At 45.3% G+C, this 19350-nt stretch overlaps 2 protein-coding genes across 4 annotated transcripts in view; both read left to right on the forward strand.

The window, feature by feature from the left end:
* The window catches only part of hlcs (holocarboxylase synthetase (biotin-(proprionyl-CoA-carboxylase (ATP-hydrolysing)) ligase)), a 79542-nt gene that overhangs the window by 5654 nt on the left and 54538 nt on the right, over nt 1-19350 (forward strand). For 2 of the 3 annotated variants that reach the window (XM_082158621.1, XM_082158620.1), the window contains exons 2-4: nt 9249-9383; nt 10670-10832; nt 13713-14590. In XM_082158621.1, coding sequence (XP_082014747.1) covers nt 9249-9383; nt 10670-10832; nt 13713-14590 — 1176 coding nt within the window. The remainder of the gene's footprint in view (nt 1-9248; nt 9384-10669; nt 10833-13712; nt 14591-19350) is intronic. The other variant, XM_082158622.1, reaches the window with a different exon arrangement.
* On the forward strand, nt 3695-6551 carry LOC309488879 (uncharacterized protein; the record flags this gene model as incomplete). The annotated part of the gene is made up of 4 exons (XM_082157297.1): nt 3695-4454; nt 4950-5309; nt 5626-6485; nt 6518-6551. Exons 1-4 carry the CDS (start codon nt 4014-4016, stop codon nt 6549-6551), a joined length of 1695 nt encoding a protein of 564 aa, XP_082013423.1. The 5' UTR covers nt 3695-4013.

The raw sequence follows: 19350 nt of genomic DNA on the forward strand, positions 1-19350 counted from the left end.
TGCGGAGCCAGGCGAAAGTATTTAACAAGGCTTGAAACGTCAGGTAAAGCGCACAGGCTCGCAACTGAAGGAATACATATGCCTACAAATCAAATGCTTTGGTAAAGTCACACAACTTAAACATTGAAGTCCATGTTGCACAAAAATAAACACTGAAGTTTATAATTAGCCTACTATGTTTTTTTTTTGTTTTTTTTTACAGTGGGTCATAATATATCATATCTTTTAGTTTGTCAGTGCGTTTTGTGGTGTTAGGAATTGTTTTTCTGCGCATTCCCGCACTCAAAACGTGCGTACACCACCTCCTGAGCTGGCGTAGGATTTGAGCGTGCCGTACGCCAACGTTCATATTGATAAATCTCAAAGTCACCGTGGTTTTGGGTGTACGCCAGGTGTACGCTGGGAATTTGGTGTACGCACTTTTGATAAATGAGGGCCAGTGTGTGTATGTGTGAGAGAGAGAGAGTGATGGGTAGAGTTAGTGTGTGTATGTGTGTGAGAGAGAGAGAGTGATGGGTAGAGTTAGTGTGAGAGAGAGTGATGGGTAGAGTTAGTGTGTGTATGTGTGAGAGAGAGAGAGTGATGGGTAGAGTTAGTGTGTGTATGTGTGTGAGAGAGAGAGAGAGTGATGGGTAGAGTTAGTGTGTGTATGTGTGTGAGAGAGAGAGAGAGAGAGTGATGGGTAGAGTTAGTGTGTGTGTGTGTGTGTGTGTGTGTGTGTGTGTGTGTGTGTGTGTGTGTGTGTGTGTGTGTGTGTGTGTGTGTGTGTGTGTGTGTGTGTGTGTGTGTGTGTATGTGTGAGAGAGAGAGAGAGAGAGAGAGAGTGATGGGTAGAGTTAGTGTGTGTATGTGTGAGAGAGAGAGTGTGTGTGTGTGTGTGTGTGTGTGTGTGTGTTAGAGCCCGACCGCTAAAGGATTTTTAAGGCCGATACCGATACAAATATTTGGTGATTTAAAAATCCGATATTCCGATATATCGGCCGATAGATATATATATATTTTTTTTTATATAAATTTTTTTATCCAGAAACGCGTAACAAAACATGAACAGATTTCCCTAACATTAGTTATTTGTTGTTATTTAAAGGTGAACTAAGTAACTTTTTTTTACCTTAACTGAACAGCTTCGGAGTCATTGGAATGGTTATATTACTTATTTCGGGTTGAATGGTGGTCGTTTCGCACCCCCCTGGTGCCCGTGAGCGGAAAATACGCACTTGCAACTTTGAGCCGGCGAGCCGCCGGCCGCTGCGTCAGGAAGTCTCGCGTGATATCAGGTCTCGCGATGTAAACAATTGCTTTACGGCCAAAAGAAATCTGCTAAAATGCTGTCATTATTGCTCTCCCTCACGCTGTCCGAACCCGAATGAAGAAGACGTTTTAAAGAATGTCCCATCTGCTTTGATGTCGTTGATCTATAGCCTCTGGTGTCTGAGAATCAACAAAGAGTTTTTACGACAGTGTTGTCAAATATCTATTCCGAAGCTGTGGGGGGAGCTCTAGAGAGAAACCTGCCAGCAAAAAGCGAGAATACAGCGAAGAAATCCCGAAGCTACTGAGTGCCGCTTTAAGAGTCCTCAGCCTTACTAAAATAATATGATAATGCAGTTTAAAAATAAACTTGTTTGTTTTATTGTCACAACAGAACAGAATATATTAAAGTTCTGATAAATATAATGTATAAAAATACAAACTTAAGATATGAAACTTAAAAGTCCTTTGAACAAAAAAAGTCAACTATTATTATTAATATTGACAGTAATAAATCAATTATGTAATAGTGTGTGTGTGAAGAACTGATAAGATTGTAAATGTGTACCTTGAAATGCAATGTTTTTTTTGATAAAAGCGTCTGCCAAATGTCAATGTTATAAGCTACCTTATAATTACAATGTCAACTTGCTTATCCCTTTACCTGCACTCTTTTAATTCTATCCATCTATTCCATCAAGCTACAACAAACCATTTTCAATCATCATTTGCTGCCTGCCTTCTAAAATCTACTACTTAGTGATGCACTAAATACATTATGTGACTCGTTAATGCTGCGGTTAAACGAAGTCAGCAACGCACACTTGGATTTCACACACGTGTAAAAGAAAAGCTAACTTTTATGCACAGGCTATGTTTGATACTTTTTCTCTATGTCTAAATGTTCACTCCTCGCGTGCCTAACTTACATTTTACAATGCAGAGCCTGGAACTACAGATATGCTAGTTATAAATACAGTAATCATTACTTTATTTAGACAGAATAAGTTCGTTGTGATTTCCGAGCTCATTAGCCGTGTTTCCACTGTCGGGCCAGTGCGAGCCAGGGCTTTAAACGGGCCGTGCCGGGCTAATAACACCGGGCCTGTGTTTCCACTGTCGGGCCAGTGCGAGCCAGGGCTTTAAACGGGCCGTGCCGGGCTAATAACACCGGGCCTGTGTTTCCACTGTCGGGCCAGTGCGAACCAGGGCTTTAAACGGGCCGTGCCGGGCTAATAACACCGGGCCTGTGTTTCCACTGTCGGGGCAGTGCGAGCCAGGGCTTTAAACGGGCCGTGCCGGGCTAATAGCACCGGGCCTGTGTTTCCACTGTCGGGCCAGTGCGAGCCAGGGCTTTAAACGGGCCGTGCCGGGCTAATAGCCTCGGGCCTGCAGCTCCACAGCGCTTCACTAAAACACGCCCGTAACACGCCTCTCTGGAACAACGTCACACTAACCCATTCACCAACAAATGGAAGTTTTATCAGAAAACGAATCAGAAATCACTGGAAACCGCGTTGAAAACAAACATGATAAAAGCGGCCGTTTGCTGGCATTTTTGTTGTTTACTTGAATATTTAAAACCCAAGCATCGATGTTTTACCACAGGTTTACAATAAAAAGTGATACATTGATCATAATGAATTCATTTATGTCAAAATTGCACATTAGTCACTCAGAAATAAATTACCGTTAGGTCTATTTCACAAAAGAAAGAGGACACACTCACTTCTTCAGTCGCGTGTGTTACTGTTTATCTGGTAGTTACAGGACATATTTACATCACATTTAGAAAGAATGATCATTTCTACAAATATATGCCACCAAAAATACGACCTGAGGAGCTTTAGCACTCTCTCGACTCCCATACAGATATTTTCAGTCAGAGAAACAGAGGAAGCTCCCGAAAAAAAAGTTGCTTTATTTTGTCATGATAGTCCGGTATAAAGAGACGAGACGTAGGCTACTGACAGATAAAATAAAAACATGACTGTGATAGCCTTTATGATTGGTCGGGTTTCTTCAAGCGTTCACTATGTTTTTACACTATGCGTATCTTCAAGCGTTTACTATGTTTACTATGGTAATGGTTAGCGCGCATCGTCTTTTGCATCACAAACACAAGGCATTCAAACATGAACGTGAGTTAAATTATTTTAAAAGTCTTTAATGCTGACAGAATCATCCGGCGCTGCCGTCTCCCGCCTCTGTTCGTAACCACTCCTCTAGCCCGAGCGATCTTCCTTGTATAGTGCCCTCTGGTGGACAAACTATGCAGCGCCAACACTCATAACATGGTTGAAGCGTGTTTCGTCCGCTTTTATTTTATTTTTTAAATATTCATTTATCGGCCATTATAAATGCCGATACCAATAGTTTGAAAAATGCCTAATATCGGCCGATAATATCGGCCCGCCGATATATCGGTCGGGCTCTAGTGTGTGTGATGGGTAGAGTTAGTGTGTGTGTGTGATGGGTAGAGTTAGTGTATGTATGTGTGAGAGAGAGAGAGAGTGATGGGTAGATTTAGTGTGTGTGTGTGTGTGTGTGTGTGTGTGTGTGTGTGTGTGTGTGTGTGTGATGGGTAGAGTTAGTGTGTGTATGTGAGAGAGTGTGTGTGTGATGGGTAGAGTTATTGGCCCTCATTTATCAAAAGTGCGTACACCAAATTTCCAGCGTACACCCAAAACCACGGTGACTATCAATATGGACGTTGGCGTACGGCACACTCAAATCCTACGCCAGCTCAGGAGGTGGTGTACATGTACGCACGCTCTAATCCTACGCCAGCTCAGGAGGTGGTGTACATGTACGCACGCTCTAATCCTCCGCCAGCTCAGGAGGTGGTGTACATGTACGCACGCTCTAATCCTCCGCCAGCTCAGGAGGTGGTGTACATGTACGCACGCTCTAATCCTACGCCAGCTCAGGAGGTGGTGTACATGTACGCACGCTCTAATCCTACGCCAGCTCAGGAGGTGGTGTACATGTACGCACGCTCTAATCCTACGCCAGCTCAGGAGGTGGTGTACATGTACGCACGCTCTAATCCTACGCCAGCTCAGGAGGTGGTGTACATGTACGCACGCTCTAATCCTCCGCCAGCTCAGGAGGAGGTGTACATGTACGCACGCTCTAATCCTACGCCAGCTCAGGAGGTGGTGTACATGTACGCACGCTCTAATCCTCCGCCAGCTCAGGAGGTGGTGTACATGTACGCACGCTCTAATCCTACGCCAGCTCAGGAGGTGGTGTACATGTACGCACGCTCTAATCCTACGCCAGCTCAGGAGGTGGTGTACATGTACGCACGCTCTAATCCTCCGCCAGCTCAGGAGGAGGTGTACATGTACGCACGCTCTAATCCTACGCCAGCTCAGGAGGTGGTGTACATGTACGCACGCTCTAATCCTACGCCAGCTCAGGAGGTGGTGTACATGTACGCACGCTCTAATCCTACGCCAGCTCAGGAGGTGGTGTACATGTACGCACGCTCTAATCCTACGCCAGCTCAGGAGGTGGTGTACATGTACGCACGCTCTAATCCTACGCCAGCTCAGGAGGTGGTGTACATGTACGCACGCTCTAATCCTACGCCAGCTCAGGAGGTGGTGTACATGTACGCACGCTCTAATCCTCCGCCAGCTCAGGAGGAGGTGTACATGTACGCACGCTCTAATCCTACGCCAGCTCAGGAGGTGGTGTACATGTACGCACGCTCTAATCCTCCGCCAGCTCAGGAGGTGGTGTACATGTACGCACGCTCTAATCCTACGCCAGCTCAGGAGGTGGTGTACATGTACGCACGCTCTAATCCTACGCCAGCTCAGGAGGTGGTGTACATGTACGCACGCTCTAATCCTCCGCCAGCTCAGGAGGAGGTGTACATGTACGCACGCTCTAATCCTACGCCAGCTCAGGAGGTGGTGTACATGTACGCACGCTCTAATCCTACGCCAGCTCAGGAGGTGGTGTACATGTACGCACGCTCTAATCCTACGCCAGCTCAGGAGGTGGTGTACATGTACGCACGCTCTAATCCTACGCCAGCTCAGGAGGTGGTGTACATGTACGCACGCTCTAATCCTCCGCCAGCTCAGGAGGAGGTGTACATGTACGCACGCTCTAATCCTCCGCCAGCTCAGGAGGAGGTGTACATGTACGCACGCTCTAATCCTACGCCAGCTCAGGAGGTGGTGTACATGTACGCACGCTCTAATCCTCCGCCAGCTCAGGAGGAGGTGTACATGTACGCACGCTCTAATCCTACGCCAGCTCAGGAGGTGGTGTACATGTACGCACGCTCTAATCCTCCGCCAGCTCAGGAGGAGGTGTACATGTACGCACGCTCTAATCCCTACGCCAGCTCAGGAGGTGGTGTACATGTACGCACGCTCTAATCCTCCGCCAGCTCAGGAGGTGGTGTACATGTACGCACGCTCTAATCCTCCGCCAGCTCAGGAGGTGGTGTACATGTACGCACGCTCTAATCCTCCGCCAGCTCAGGAGGTGGTGTACATGTACGCACGCTCTAATCCTACGCCAGCTCAGGAGGTGGTGTACATGTACGCACGCTCTAATCCTCCGCCAGCTCAGGAGGTGGTGTACATGTACGCACGCTCTAATCCTACGCCAGCTCAGGAGGTGGTGTACATGTACGCACGCTCTAATCCTACGCCAGCTCAGGAGGTGGTGTACATGTACGCACGCTCTAATCCTACGCCAGCTCAGGAGGTGGTGTACATGTACGCACGCTCTAATCCTCCGCCAGCTCAGGAGGAGGTGTACATGTACGCACGCTCTAATCCTACGCCAGCTCAGGAGGTGGTGTACATGTACGCACGCTCTAACCCTACGCCAGCTCAGGAGGTGGTGTACATGTACGCACGCTCTAACCCTACGCCAGCTCAGGAGGTGGTGTACATGTACGCACGCTCTAATCCTACGCCAGCTCAGGAGGTGGTGTACATGTACGCACGCTCTAATCCTACGCCAGCTCAGGAGGTGGTGTACATGTACGCACGCTCTAACCCTACGCCAGCTCAGGAGGTGGTGTACATGTACGCACGCTCTAACCCTACGCCAGCTCAGGAGGTGGTGTACATGTACGCACGCTCTAATCCTCCGCCAGCTCAGGAGGTGGTGTACATGTACGCACGCTCTAATCCTACGCCAGCTCAGGAGGTGGTGTACATGTACGCACGCTCTAATCCTACGCCAGCTCAGGAGGAGGTGTACATGTACGCACGCTCTAACCCTACGCCAGCTCAGGAGGTGGTGTACATGTACGCACGCTCTAATCCTACGCCAGCTCAGGAGGTGGTGTACATGTACGCACGCTCTAATCCTACGCCAGCTCAGGAGGTGGTGTACATGTACGCACGCTCTAACCCTACGCCAGCTCAGGAGGTGGTGTACATGTACGCACGCTCTAACCCTACGCCAGCTCAGGAGGTGGTGTACATGTACGCACGCTCTAATCCTCCGCCAGCTCAGGAGGTGGTGTACATGTACGCACGCTCTAATCCTACGCCAGCTCAGGAGGTGGTGTACATGTACGCACGCTCTAATCCTACGCCAGCTCAGGAGGAGGTGTACATGTACGCACGCTCTAACCCTACGCCAGCTCAGGAGGTGGTGTACATGTACGCACGCTCTAATCCTACGCCAGCTCAGGAGGTGGTGTACATGTACGCACGCTCTAATCCTACGCCAGCTCAGGAGGTGGTGTACATGTACGCACGCTCTAACCCTACGCCAGCTCAGGAGGTGGTGTACATGTACGCACGCTCTAACCCTACGCCAGCTCAGGAGGTGGTGTACATGTACGCACGCTCTAATCCTCCGCCAGCTCAGGAGGTGGTGTACATGTACGCACGCTCTAATCCTACGCCAGCTCAGGAGGTGGTGTACATGTACGCACGCTCTAATCCTACGCCAGCTCAGGAGGAGGTGTACATGTACGCACGCTCTAATCCTACGCCAGCTCAGGAGGTGGTGTAGATGTACGCACGCTCTAATCCTACGCCAGCTCAGGAGGAGGTGTACATTTACGCACGTTTTGAGTTAGTGCGGAAATGCGCAGAAAAACTATTCCTAACACCACAAAACGCACTGACAAACTAAAAGATATGATATATTATGACCCACTGTAAAAAAACAACAAAATAGTAATTATAAACTTCAGTGTTTATTTTTGTGCAACATGGACTTCAATGTTTAATATGTGTGACTTTACCAAAGCATTTGATTTGTCGGCATGTATTCCTTCAGTTGCGAGCCTGTGCGCTTTACCTGACGTTTCAGGGTACGGCAGGTGCGCACGGACTGGGTTCAGTAAGGCCGGTGACACACTGGATGCGTGGCGTGTCCGTTTTTATTTCGGCTCCCATGTTAACGGGTTAGAGTTTGCACACTGCCTGCGTGACACGCGCGTCTCAGGAGCGGCTCGAGCCGCGCGGAAAACGCGTTCATGCTAGAAATAGAACCGACGCCTATTTTGCGTTTCCAGGCAAAATAGAATAGGAAAAGATGTTTAATAGTCATTTTGACACGAATACATAAATAAATAACATTTTGATGTTTGAAAGTCTCTAGGTTTTGACATAAATGCAGATATAAATGTAATTAAAAAAAATAATATCGATTTTCAAATATTGCACCTGTCAGTACAGAACGAAATATTCTGTAGCCTATTTTGTGTCAGTACTGCCGACGCTGTCTTTGCTGCTATATTTATGTTTAACATGAAGTATAGGCCTTCCACAACTCTCTCCCCATATGTCAAATATATCACCAATGAGGCTTATCATATGTCACCTATAGCAGCAGCAGCGCCGCGTCAGACACGTTTCTGGTGTGCAAAGACATAGAAAACGCCACGCAGCTGACACGCAACAGAAACGCCACGCACACGCCACGCACACGCCACGCACACGCCACGCACACGCAACAGAAACGCCACGCACACGCCACGCACACGCCACGCACACGCCACGCACACGCCACGCAGCCAGTGTGTCACCGGCCTAATGAAAGGCTTTCAATGACCAAAAAATAATTCAGACCGACAAAATTATAAAAATGACATTCTTCTTTTAAATAATAATAATAATAATAATACAAATAATAATAATAACGACATTCTTCTTCTAAATAACAATAAGCGTCATTAATAATAAAAATCTAGAAATCAATTTTGTTTCTTTCCTTTTCCCTGGTGATGGTCTCGAACTCCACGTCGGAGAAGTTTCTCTTCTTTGCCGTCTTCCGTGTGTCCATGGCGTAAAATGAGGGCGTGGGGGAAGCGGAGACTTGAATATATAGGGGCGTGTTATTCTAATGACGATCGTTTTCAGCCGCAGTATTTATCAAGGGCAGGTATTGCGTACACCTGGATTTCAAAGGTACGCACAGCTTCATAAATCAGGCGGTGAGAGGAGTGTAAGCATAATCTTACGCCAACATATAAGCCCGTTTCTACGCAAGAATGATAAATGAGGGCCAGTGTGTGTGTGTGTGTGTGTGTGTGCGAGAGAGAGAGACAGTGATGGGTAGGGTTAGTGTGTGTGTGTGTGAGTGATGGGTAAGTTTAGGGGTAGGGTTAGTGTATGTGTGAGAGAGAGAGAGAGAGAGAGAGAGTGTGTGTGTGTGTGTGTGTGTGATGGGTAGGGTTAGTGTGTGTGTGTATGTGAGTGTGTGTGATGGGTAAGTTTAGGGGTAGGGTTAGTTTGTGTGTGTGATGGGTAGGGTTAGTATGTGAGTGTGTGTGATGGGTAGGGTTAGTTTGTGAGTGTGTGTGTATGTGAGTATGTGTGTGATGGGTAAGTTTAGGGGTTAGGGGGACAGAATATACAGTTTGTACAGTATAAAAACCTTTACGTCTATGGAGAATAGCTCATGAGTTAGGGTGTGTGTGTGTGTGTGTGTGTGTGTGTGTGTGTGTGTGTGTGTGTGTGTGTGTGTGTGTGTGTGTGTGTGTGTGTGTGTGTCCGCAGGCGTGTGAGGACCTCAGTAAGTGGACTCTGCTGGGCTCGTCACTGGTGTGTGGTCGGCGGATAGAAAGCGTTGCCTTCATCATCGAGGCCTCGTCGAGACGGAGAGTTCCAGAGGCTTCACACACCAGTCAGACCGTAGGTTCAGATCCTCCTCTGTGTGTGTGTGTGTGGGGACAGGACACAATCACAGCAGCCAGATAATGGTACACAAGGATAATACTGTATGAGGCAAAGCTGCAAAATCAGTGCTCAGTTTAGCGCATACGGATCCACACCATTTATGACTGAAATTTTCGCATTGTACCTCTCTCTCTGTCTTGTGTTAATAGAGTCTCTTTATAATCTCTGTCACTTTGTCTCTTCATGATTTTCGTAACATTATAAATAGAAAGAAATATTCGAAATTTGCTTGTAAAACTTTGTAAACACAGCAGCTTATGCCCTCAAAGATGGCATCTCCGGGGAGGTCACGTGACATTAATTGGCCTGTGGGAACTATGTATACTTAATGTTAGAGGGAGAAAGTGCTGTATTGTCTCCTGTGTCCACAAGAGGGCGCGAGCGAGCGCAAGAAGCAAATATAAACCTAATCAAGAACCGCATCTTTTATTGAAATGAAATGACATTCACTTTTTAAAGTGCATTAACTTTTGAAAAATTTTTTCTAAATAAAATATAATTTCCTTAATGTGCATGCAAGGAAACCTCAGTCAGTAACCTGAGAAAACACACTTCAACACACAGTGTCATGAACGACATGAACACACAACAGCAACCTGACATTTAGAAACACTCACTTCTACTCTCTACATCTACATATAGATCATCACACTCACACTCACACACACACTCTCACACACACACACACACACACACACACACACACACACACACACAGCTCTGACCGATGTGCAGGTTTGGTCAAGTGTGTGGTTGCACGATTTCTGCCTCCAACTGAGAGGGTTTCGTCAGCAGGAAAAGCCTTTTCCCGCCATTTCCCACAAGAACAGCACCGTATACTGGATAAGCTAACAGCAACACAACGTGTCAGTGACGTCGTCATCATGTCTCGCGACTCTCGACACACCAAAAATTCAAATGAATGGTTTTTGCATTTGAATGTGCAGGTTTTTTAATTTTTGATGAAAGCCCTAATCACTATTTTTGTTCTTCTTATAGTTTTCGTTCATTTTTCCCGAGAACTGAGCCTGGTGTCTGTGTCACCTGATGGAGCTTGTGTTCCTCACCACTGTTGCCTCGGGCTTTAAATACACTCAATATTATTGATTTGACTGCACTGACACTATCAGATGAGAACAAAACTTAAATGTGTTTAAATCCATACACTGTGTGTGTGTGTGTGTGTGTGTGTGTGTGTGTGTGTGTGTGTGTGTGTGTGTGTGTGTGTGTGTGTGTTTCAGGTGCTGAACTGGTCAGATTACTGTCTCCCGTTGGCCTGCAGTCCGGGCCAGCCGTACCGGGCCGTAGCCGAGGCCAGCCTGGAGAACTTCAGCCGGCTCGGCGTGGCCTTTATGGAGGATCGTCTGCGTATGGAAAACGGGCTCATACCTGAAAAGATAGTTTGTGAGTTTCATCCCAGGCAGAGTCGTCATCAGGGCTCAACATTCAGCCTTTTCATGTGCTTGTCCTTCAACTAAATCTGTCATTCACATGTCCGAGTACAAAAGTTGCTTGTCCGGAATTTTTTTTTACATAAATGTAAGCTTTGATATATTTAAATCGGCATGTTGTCATATCTTCTTTAATGGGCATTTCCCCCTCTAATCTTATTAAATGCATGCTTTATCTTTCATTTATATTCCTAAATTTGATCAATAAATTAGAATAAGAAGACACTATAGGGCTGTTACCCTAGGTAGGGATGATCAAATTAAATAATTTACATTGATAAGTTACAACTGCATTAAATAATGTTATGAGATTGTTTTAAATATTTTTGAATATAAAAATTAGAAATGTTGGAAAGAATGAGTTGTAAGCACAAGAAAGAATCCCTGCAGAGCATTTCTGCCTGACGCACCTCCGCCGGTGCCGTTTGGGCTGCGGAGTCGTCAGCCGGGAGCCACCCATCCTTGATGTTTCACTCCTTTAATCCCGGATCGTCTCCGGGTGGTGGAGCAACGGCAGGTTCGCAGGATGATCCTCTGCCAGATCTTTTAGTGCCTTTGACACCCTGACGCCTCTGACCAAGGGCGCCGCTAGAAATGTTGGGCCCTATGAACGAATATGAGGTTGGGTCCCTGCTGCACCCATTCCATTAATAAAATCGATCTTTGGGAGCCCCAAAAGTGCATGGGCCCTTAGAATCGTCCTAACTCCCAGATCAGCTCCCAGTTTCCTCCGGGTGACAGCAGGGAACCACTCCTTTCTACTGCTGCTCAACCCTTGCTTCACAAACTGAATCATCCAATGAGATTTTGCTGGGCTGGCCCTGTGTTGGCTTCCGCAAGGAGAAAGCAAGGTCAAGCTTCTTCCATGACCATTTTAAGTATGCCCGAGGCTTATTGGAGGAGAAGAACAGGACTCTGCACACCACTGAAAAGGAGTTGGAGGACTACATCAAGATGCAGATTAGTGACAGCTTGAGAGAAAGCCCCCTTGGGCCGCTGGGGCACGTCCCACCAGAGCCGTCCATGCAGTTCAGCACTCTGAATTGTAATTGAATCGTGAGGTGCCTAGAGATTCCCACCCCTAGTAGGCTCTGGTCAAAGTTTCTCCATTCCTGTCTGTCACTGGCTTTTGGCCATTTGACTTTGGCTTTTCGGACTGGTTTCCTTGCTGTGTCTCCTGTGGGTTCTCTGCTCTGTGTCTTAGTTCGTTGTTCTCCTTGGGGGATTTGCGGTGGTTGGTGTGAGTCCTGCTGGGTAGTCTGATGTTGCTGCTCCTCTCGAGATGCACTGGTGGGATCCATAGCACTATGGTGCTCAACCTGGCTATGGTTCCTCCTCATCTGACCTTGCACCTGGCTGCTGCCGCCACATTTTGCCTTACCCTGGTGGATTTGTAGACCCAAATATGTTGTAATTTTGGACAACCAGCAGCTGCTTTCTCGTAGGATCCTCTGCTCATTCGTCATTGTCCTCCCAATCAATACCTTGAAATACCTTCAATAATTTAAATTTTAAACATAACACTAAACCACCAGTAGGTGGCGGCAGGCTACCATCTTAATGAGTGAGTCATTGAGTGATTCAGTCTAACGGCTGATTCGTTCAGGAATGAGGCAGTTGTTTATGAATGAGTCACTGAATTGAAAGAACCTGCGCCTAGACACGACCACAACGCATGATGTAGTCAGCCGGATCCGGGCCGTATCCAGATCAGATGGAGGACCTGCGCCTAGACACGACCACAACGCATGATGTAGTCAGCCGGATCCGGGCCGTATACCAGATCAGATGCAGGACCTGCGCCTAGACACGACCACAACACATGATGAAGTCAGCCGGATCCGGGCCGTATCCAGATCAGATGCAGGACCTGCGCCTAGACACGACCACAACGCATGATGATGTCAGCCGGATCCGGGCCGTATCCAGATCAGATGCAGGACCTGCGCCTAGACACGACCACAACACATGATGAAGTGTCAGCAGAGATTGTGTCAACTAGACTCTCCCTGTGAAGGCCTCATCAACACGACAGCCATCGGCACTGATCCTCGAACCCATCACCATACTGGCGTGACTCCGATCTTTAACCAGATGGAACTGGAAAATATTCTGATTGTTCCAAACCAATCTGACGACTTCTGACCTATAATGTTGCCTGAATCATAATCACACACTTGGTTCCTTGCCACTGTTGCCTTTTCCCACCTTTGTTGCCATTGGCTTGGCTTGCTTATTTTGGGACATTTAATTTAATATTCAACAATATTATTGATCTCCTGCATTGACACCATTATATGAGAACTGAACTCAGTTGGACGATGACATCACGGTTTACTCCTGAGCGGCTATATATAAATGAACTAAATTAACTTTTTTTTTAGGACTAAAATGTAACATCACTGAACTGACTTAAGCTGGACTGAGACGCTATTTTCTTCTAGAAACAAACTTTCTTGCATTATTTTCCTGTTATCTCTGTAAAGCTGCTTTGAAACACTGTATTATAAAAAGCGCTGTATTAATATAAATGTGACTTGAATCTTTGACTCAACCAATTTGTTTAAAACACTGAATCATTCATTACTGAAACACGGTTAAGTATTCCTGTGAGATGCACTGCTTCTGCTGTGATCTTTGTTTGTAACTATTTTTGCTGTTGAAACAGAACAAAAACAGTTAATATGTAAGTGAGTCTAAATGTAAGAGTAATGTAAATGTAACAAAAATCCATTTGTATTAGTCGAGCCTTAAGCATTAATGTCGAGCCCTGACACGCAGGTGTACAGATTCAGAGTCGCGCTAATCCCGTGTTTTTCCTTCTGTGTCCCAGCCGTGTCCCTCAGAGAGTCTGCGCTCACACAGCTTCTGGAGAAGAGGAGACTCCAGACCAAACGTCTGAGCGAGCCGGCGCTGTCCAGAACCAGTCGTCAGGAGGAGCCGGCGCTGTCCAGAACGGGTCAGGAGGAGCCGGAGCTCCCGTCGGATCACCAGCACATGGAGGGACACCACCTGCACCTGTCCAGCTGCCACGAGTGCCTGGAGCTGGAGAACAGCACCATCCAGTCGGTCCGGTTCGCCTCCGCCGAGAACATCCCGGACCTGCCGGTCGACGGCGCAGAGAACATCCCATATCTCCCAGACGAGGAGGAGAAGAACATCCCGGACCTGCCGGACTCCGAGAGCGTGCGGCTGAGGTCCAGCGGGAAGCCTCCTAACGTGCTGGTGTTCACGGGCGGCTGTGATCTTCAGTACCGCAGGATCCACTCGCTCCTGACCGAGGTCCTGGACCCAGAGTGCTACACCATCTACCCTCTCCGCCCGCAGCCGGCGCTTAGCGAGCCCTGGCCCGATAGCACACTCCTGCTGGTGCTCGGCACCGGCCCGCTCACGCCGCAGCTGACCCTGGTGTTCCTAGCGTTCCTGAGCCGGGGCGGGCGTGTGCTGGGCCTGTCCTGCTCCCTGTGTCCCGCTGGAGTGACCCTGAGGCCCCGGGCCCCTCCGGAGGAGCAGATCTGCAGACTGAGCTTCACCCGGGCCGACGGCACCGAGCTGCGCATGAGTGTGGTGTCCAGCGGGAGTGTGTACGAGCGTGAGGAGGGTGAGGGAGAGGTGGAGCTGTGGGGAGAGATCACTGAGCAGGACCAGCCCGAGATGGCCATCGTACGCCTGACCCACGGACCCGACAGCGGACAGGCCGTTCTGTGTCAGGTGAGCCATCACTGCATTACTTACTGTTCATTATATTCTTTCAAATTCCATTTTTCCCATTTTAACCTGTTAAAGGGCTCATCGGATGCAAAATTCACTTTTATATGGTGTTTGCATATGAATGTAATGGAGCAGTTGCTCATTATCAGTTAAAGAGACATGCAGGTCGCTGTGAACAGAGCTGTTCTTGAGGAGGTAAAGAGGGTGTTTTACACAACCATTGAGGAATTTTAACCAAAGTGTGTTACAAACTTTACATGAAGACCCTTAAGAATCACACCTACTTGTGGAAAATGGGCATCCGATGATGAGAAAGGTGTATTGTGTAATATTTAGGAGGATCTGTCGACAGAAATGCAATATCATATACATAACTATGTTGTCAGTGGTGTATAAAGACCTTACATAATGAACCGTTATGTGTTTATTAGCTTAGAATGAGGCATTTCTCTCTACACACACCGCGGGTCCGCTTACATCCACATGTTTCTACGGTGGCCCTAAACAGACAAACGCGTTTCATCACCATGTTGTTCTTTGTGCATAGAAGCTTCAGCTAAAGTCAGCGAGTAAAACACTGACACAATGATGAACAAGTAACAATAATATTCGCAATAACATCGATTTACTGAATAATTGAGATAAACTGAATACTAATTTCTTAATTTATCTTTGTAAATAAACCTCAATGCTTAACTGGCTACTCTCTGCTGTCTCAGACGACGACATCACTTCCTGTCGGCCACTGTAACTTCTGTTGGGTGCAATTCACAACCTCACCACTAGGGTTGACGGTTTCTGGATTCCATTTTTCTTTTTTTATGTTTTCAGTTTTAATTTAGTTTTCTGAAATCAGATTTAATGGTTAAATGAACTATCTCATGCACACACAAAAAATGTGTGTGTTGGACACAGATGTGTGTCTCCTCTTGTGTTGAGTGTCAAGTCAAGTTTATTTGTATAGCGCTTTTCACAATACAGATTGTATCAAAGCAGCTTCACAGTATTAAATTAAAATAATACAACAAAGTTTTTTTTTTCAAGAGGAATTTATTGATTGATAAAATAAAATTAAATATCCCCAAAATATCCCCAACTGAGCAAGCCAAAGGCAACAGTGGCAAGGAACCGAAAAACTCCATCAAGTGACCTAATGGTGTCCTAAAACTCCATCAGGTGACCTAATGGAGAAAAAAAACCTTGGGAGAACCCAGGCTCAGTCGGGGGCCAGTTCTCCTCTGGCATTTATGAGCTAGAGGCCGGATTGTAGTTTGAACTATAGGATTATATGAATGCCTGGCTGAAGAGATGCGACTTTAATCTAGTTTTAAACTGGGAGAGCGAGTCTGAGCAACGAACAGTATCAGGAAGACTATTCCAGAGTTTTGGAGCCAAATGTGAAAATGCTCTCCCTCCTTTGGTGGTTCTGGATATCCTAGGTATGACCAAAAGCCTTGAATTTAGTGATCTTAAAGAGCGCGATGGATTATAGGGTGATAGAAGATCCGTTAAATAGACTGGAGCTAAGCCGTTTAGGGCTTTATAAGTCAGTAGCAATACCTTATAATTAATACGGAGCTTCATAGGTAACCAATGCAGTGATGATAAAATCTGTGTTATATGATCATATTTTCTTGATCTCGTAAGAACTCTAGCGGCGGCATTTTGGACTAACTGTAGCTTGTTTATTGAGGATGCAGGACAACAAGCTAATAAAGCATTACAGTAATCCAGTCTCGAGGTCATGAATGCATGAACTAACTTTTCTGCATCAGAAACTGATAGCATATTACGTAGTTTAGCAATGTTTCTAAGGTGGAAAAAAGCTGTTTTTGTAACATATGAAATATGATTTTCAAAAGACAGGTTGCAATCGAGTATAACACCCAGGTCTTTTACTGTAGAGGATAAAGTAACAGGACATCCTATGATGTTAAAGTTGTATTGTGCGAGGTTTTGTGGGCGGTTTTTTGAACCGATAAGTATTACCTCTGTCTTGTCTGGATTTAATAAAAGAAAACTACGCGTCATCCAATCTTTTATATCTTTAACACACTCTGTCAATTTGGAAAATTTAGCGTTTTCATCCGGCCGTGATGAAATATATATTTGAGTGTCATCAGCATAACAATGGAAACTAATTCCATGTTTCCTTATAATATTTCCAAGTGGCATCATATATATTGAGAATAACAGAGGGCCTAACACAGATCCCTGCGGCACTCCATAGTTTACTGGAGTTATGATCGATTTTTCTCCATTTAAATAGACAAAATGGTAGCGGTCAGATAGGTATGATTTGAACCAGCTTAGTGCTTGTCCTTGAACACCAGTATAATTTTGTAGTCGATCTAAGAGTAATGTATGATCTATAGTATCGAACGCAGCACTAAGATCAAGTAAAACTAGTATTGAGATACAGCCTTGGTCAGAAGCTAAAAGTAAATCATTTGTGATTTTAACGAGCGCAGTTTCAGTGCTATGATGCGGTCTGAATCCAGACTGAAACTTTTCATAGATATCATTTTGTTGCAAGAAAGAGCCCAGTTGAGCGGACACCACTTTTTCTAATATTTTAGACATAAATGGAAGATTTGAAATGGGTCTATAATTTGCTAGATTATTATGATCTAATTGTGGTTTCTTAATGAGAGGTTTTATAACTGCCAGTTTAAATGTTCTTGGAACATGACCTAAAGATAAAGACGAGTTAATAATATTGAGGAGAGGCTCTTCCACTACAGGTAACACTTCTTTCAGTAGTTTAGTTGGTATAGGATTTAATAAACATGTTGTTGTTTTAGATGAAGTGATAAGTTTATTTAACTCTTTTTGTTCTATAGTTGTAAAGCACTGTAATTGTTCTTTCGGGGTGATAATTGAAGCTGAATTATAAGGCGCGATTGAAGATTGAACGTTTACAATTGTGGTTCTGATGCTTTCTATTTTCTCAGTGAAGAAGTTCATGAAATCATTACTACTGAACTGTAACGGGATATTTTGTTCGGGTGACGTCTGTTTATTTGTTAGTCTAGCCACGGTGTTAAATAAAAACCTTGGATTGTTTTGGTTGTTTTCTATTAGTTTGCGGAGGTGCTCAGCCCTGGCCGCTTTTAGTGCCTTTTTATAACGTGACATACTGTCTTTCCAAGGCAAGGCAAGTTTATTTATATAGCACATTTCATACACAATGGCAATTCAAAGTGCTTTACATAGAAGAAATTAAAATAATAAAAAGAAATAAGAATAATTAAAACAGTTTAGAAAAATAAAAAATAAAATACAGTACAAACAGTCGGACGAACAGCGGCACAGTGCTCATTCAGTAAATGCATAGTTAAACAGATGTGTTTTGAGTCTGGATTTGAATGTGACTACAGTAGGAGCACATCTGATCTCTTCTGGAAGCTGGTTCCAGCTGCGGCTGGCATAATAGCTAAAAGCAGACTCACCATGCTTAGAGTGAACCCTTGGTATTTCTAGCTGATATGATCCTAATGATCTGAGTGATCTGTTGGGTTTATATTCAGTGAGCATATCTGCAATGTATTGAGGTCCTAGGCCATTGAATGATTTATATACCAGTAATAATACTTTAAAATCAATCCTAAGTTTAACTGGGAGCCAGTGTAAAGACCTGAGGACTGGTGTGATATGTTCATATTTTCTGGTTCTGCTCAGAATCCTGGCGGCAGCGTTCTGTATGAGCTGACACTGTCTTATGGTGTTTTTGGGAAGGCCAGTGAGGAGTCCATTACAATAATCCACCCTGCTGGTGATGAAAGCATGCACAAGTTTCTCTAAGTCTTGTCTGGAAACAAAGCATCTAATTCTTGCAATATTTTTCAGATGATAGTATGCTGATTTAGTTATTGCTTTGACATGACTACTGAAACTAAGCTCTGACTCTAGTGTCACACCAAGATTCCTGACTTGATTTTTGGTTGTTTGACCCCTAGAGTGAAGGTATGCGTTCACCTTGAGAACTTCATCTTTGTTTCCAAACGCAATGACTTCAGTTTTGTCTTTGTTTAACTGAAGAAAGTTTTGACACATCCAACTGTTGACTTCATCAATGCATTGGCACAGGGAGTCAATGGGGCTGTAATCGTTGGGCGATAGGGCTAAGTAGAGCTGTGTGTCGTCTGCATAGCTGTGGTAAGAGATTCTAGAGATTCTAGAGAGTAAGAGATTTCCACGCGATTCTAAAGACGTCTAAATTAGTTTGTTTCCATTTACGCTCTAAAATACGGGTTTCTCTCTTTAAAACATGCCTAGTATTGTTATACCATGGTGCTTCATTTTTCTCTCTGACCTTTTTTAATTTAATAGGTGCAACCACATCCAATGTTCTAGAGAGAATGGTGCTCATAGTGCTAGTTAGTTCTTCTAGTTCATCTGTTTGTTTGGGTTCAGGCAGCAGCTGAGACAGATTAGATAAGCAATTTGAGAAATTATCTATGGTGGATGGGAGGATTGTTCTGCCTGGTTGATAACGCGACGCCGCATGACATATTACAGCAGTACGTAATATGCAAGTTACCATGTAGTGATCAGTGACTTCATCACTTTGTGGACTGATATCTATATCGGTTGGATCGGTTCCATGTGATATAATTAAATCGAGTGTATGATTAAGACGATGTGTTGGTCCGTTGACGTTTTGCTTGACCCCAAATGAATTTAATAAATCTGTAAACGCAGCTCCTAACGCATCATTTGGATTATCTACGTGTATGTTAAAATCTCCAACAATTAAT

Source organism: Leuciscus leuciscus (genome assembly GCF_965113295.1).
Source record: "Leuciscus leuciscus genome assembly, chromosome: 24".
NCBI classification, from domain to species: Eukaryota; Metazoa; Chordata; class Actinopteri; order Cypriniformes; family Leuciscidae; genus Leuciscus; species Leuciscus leuciscus.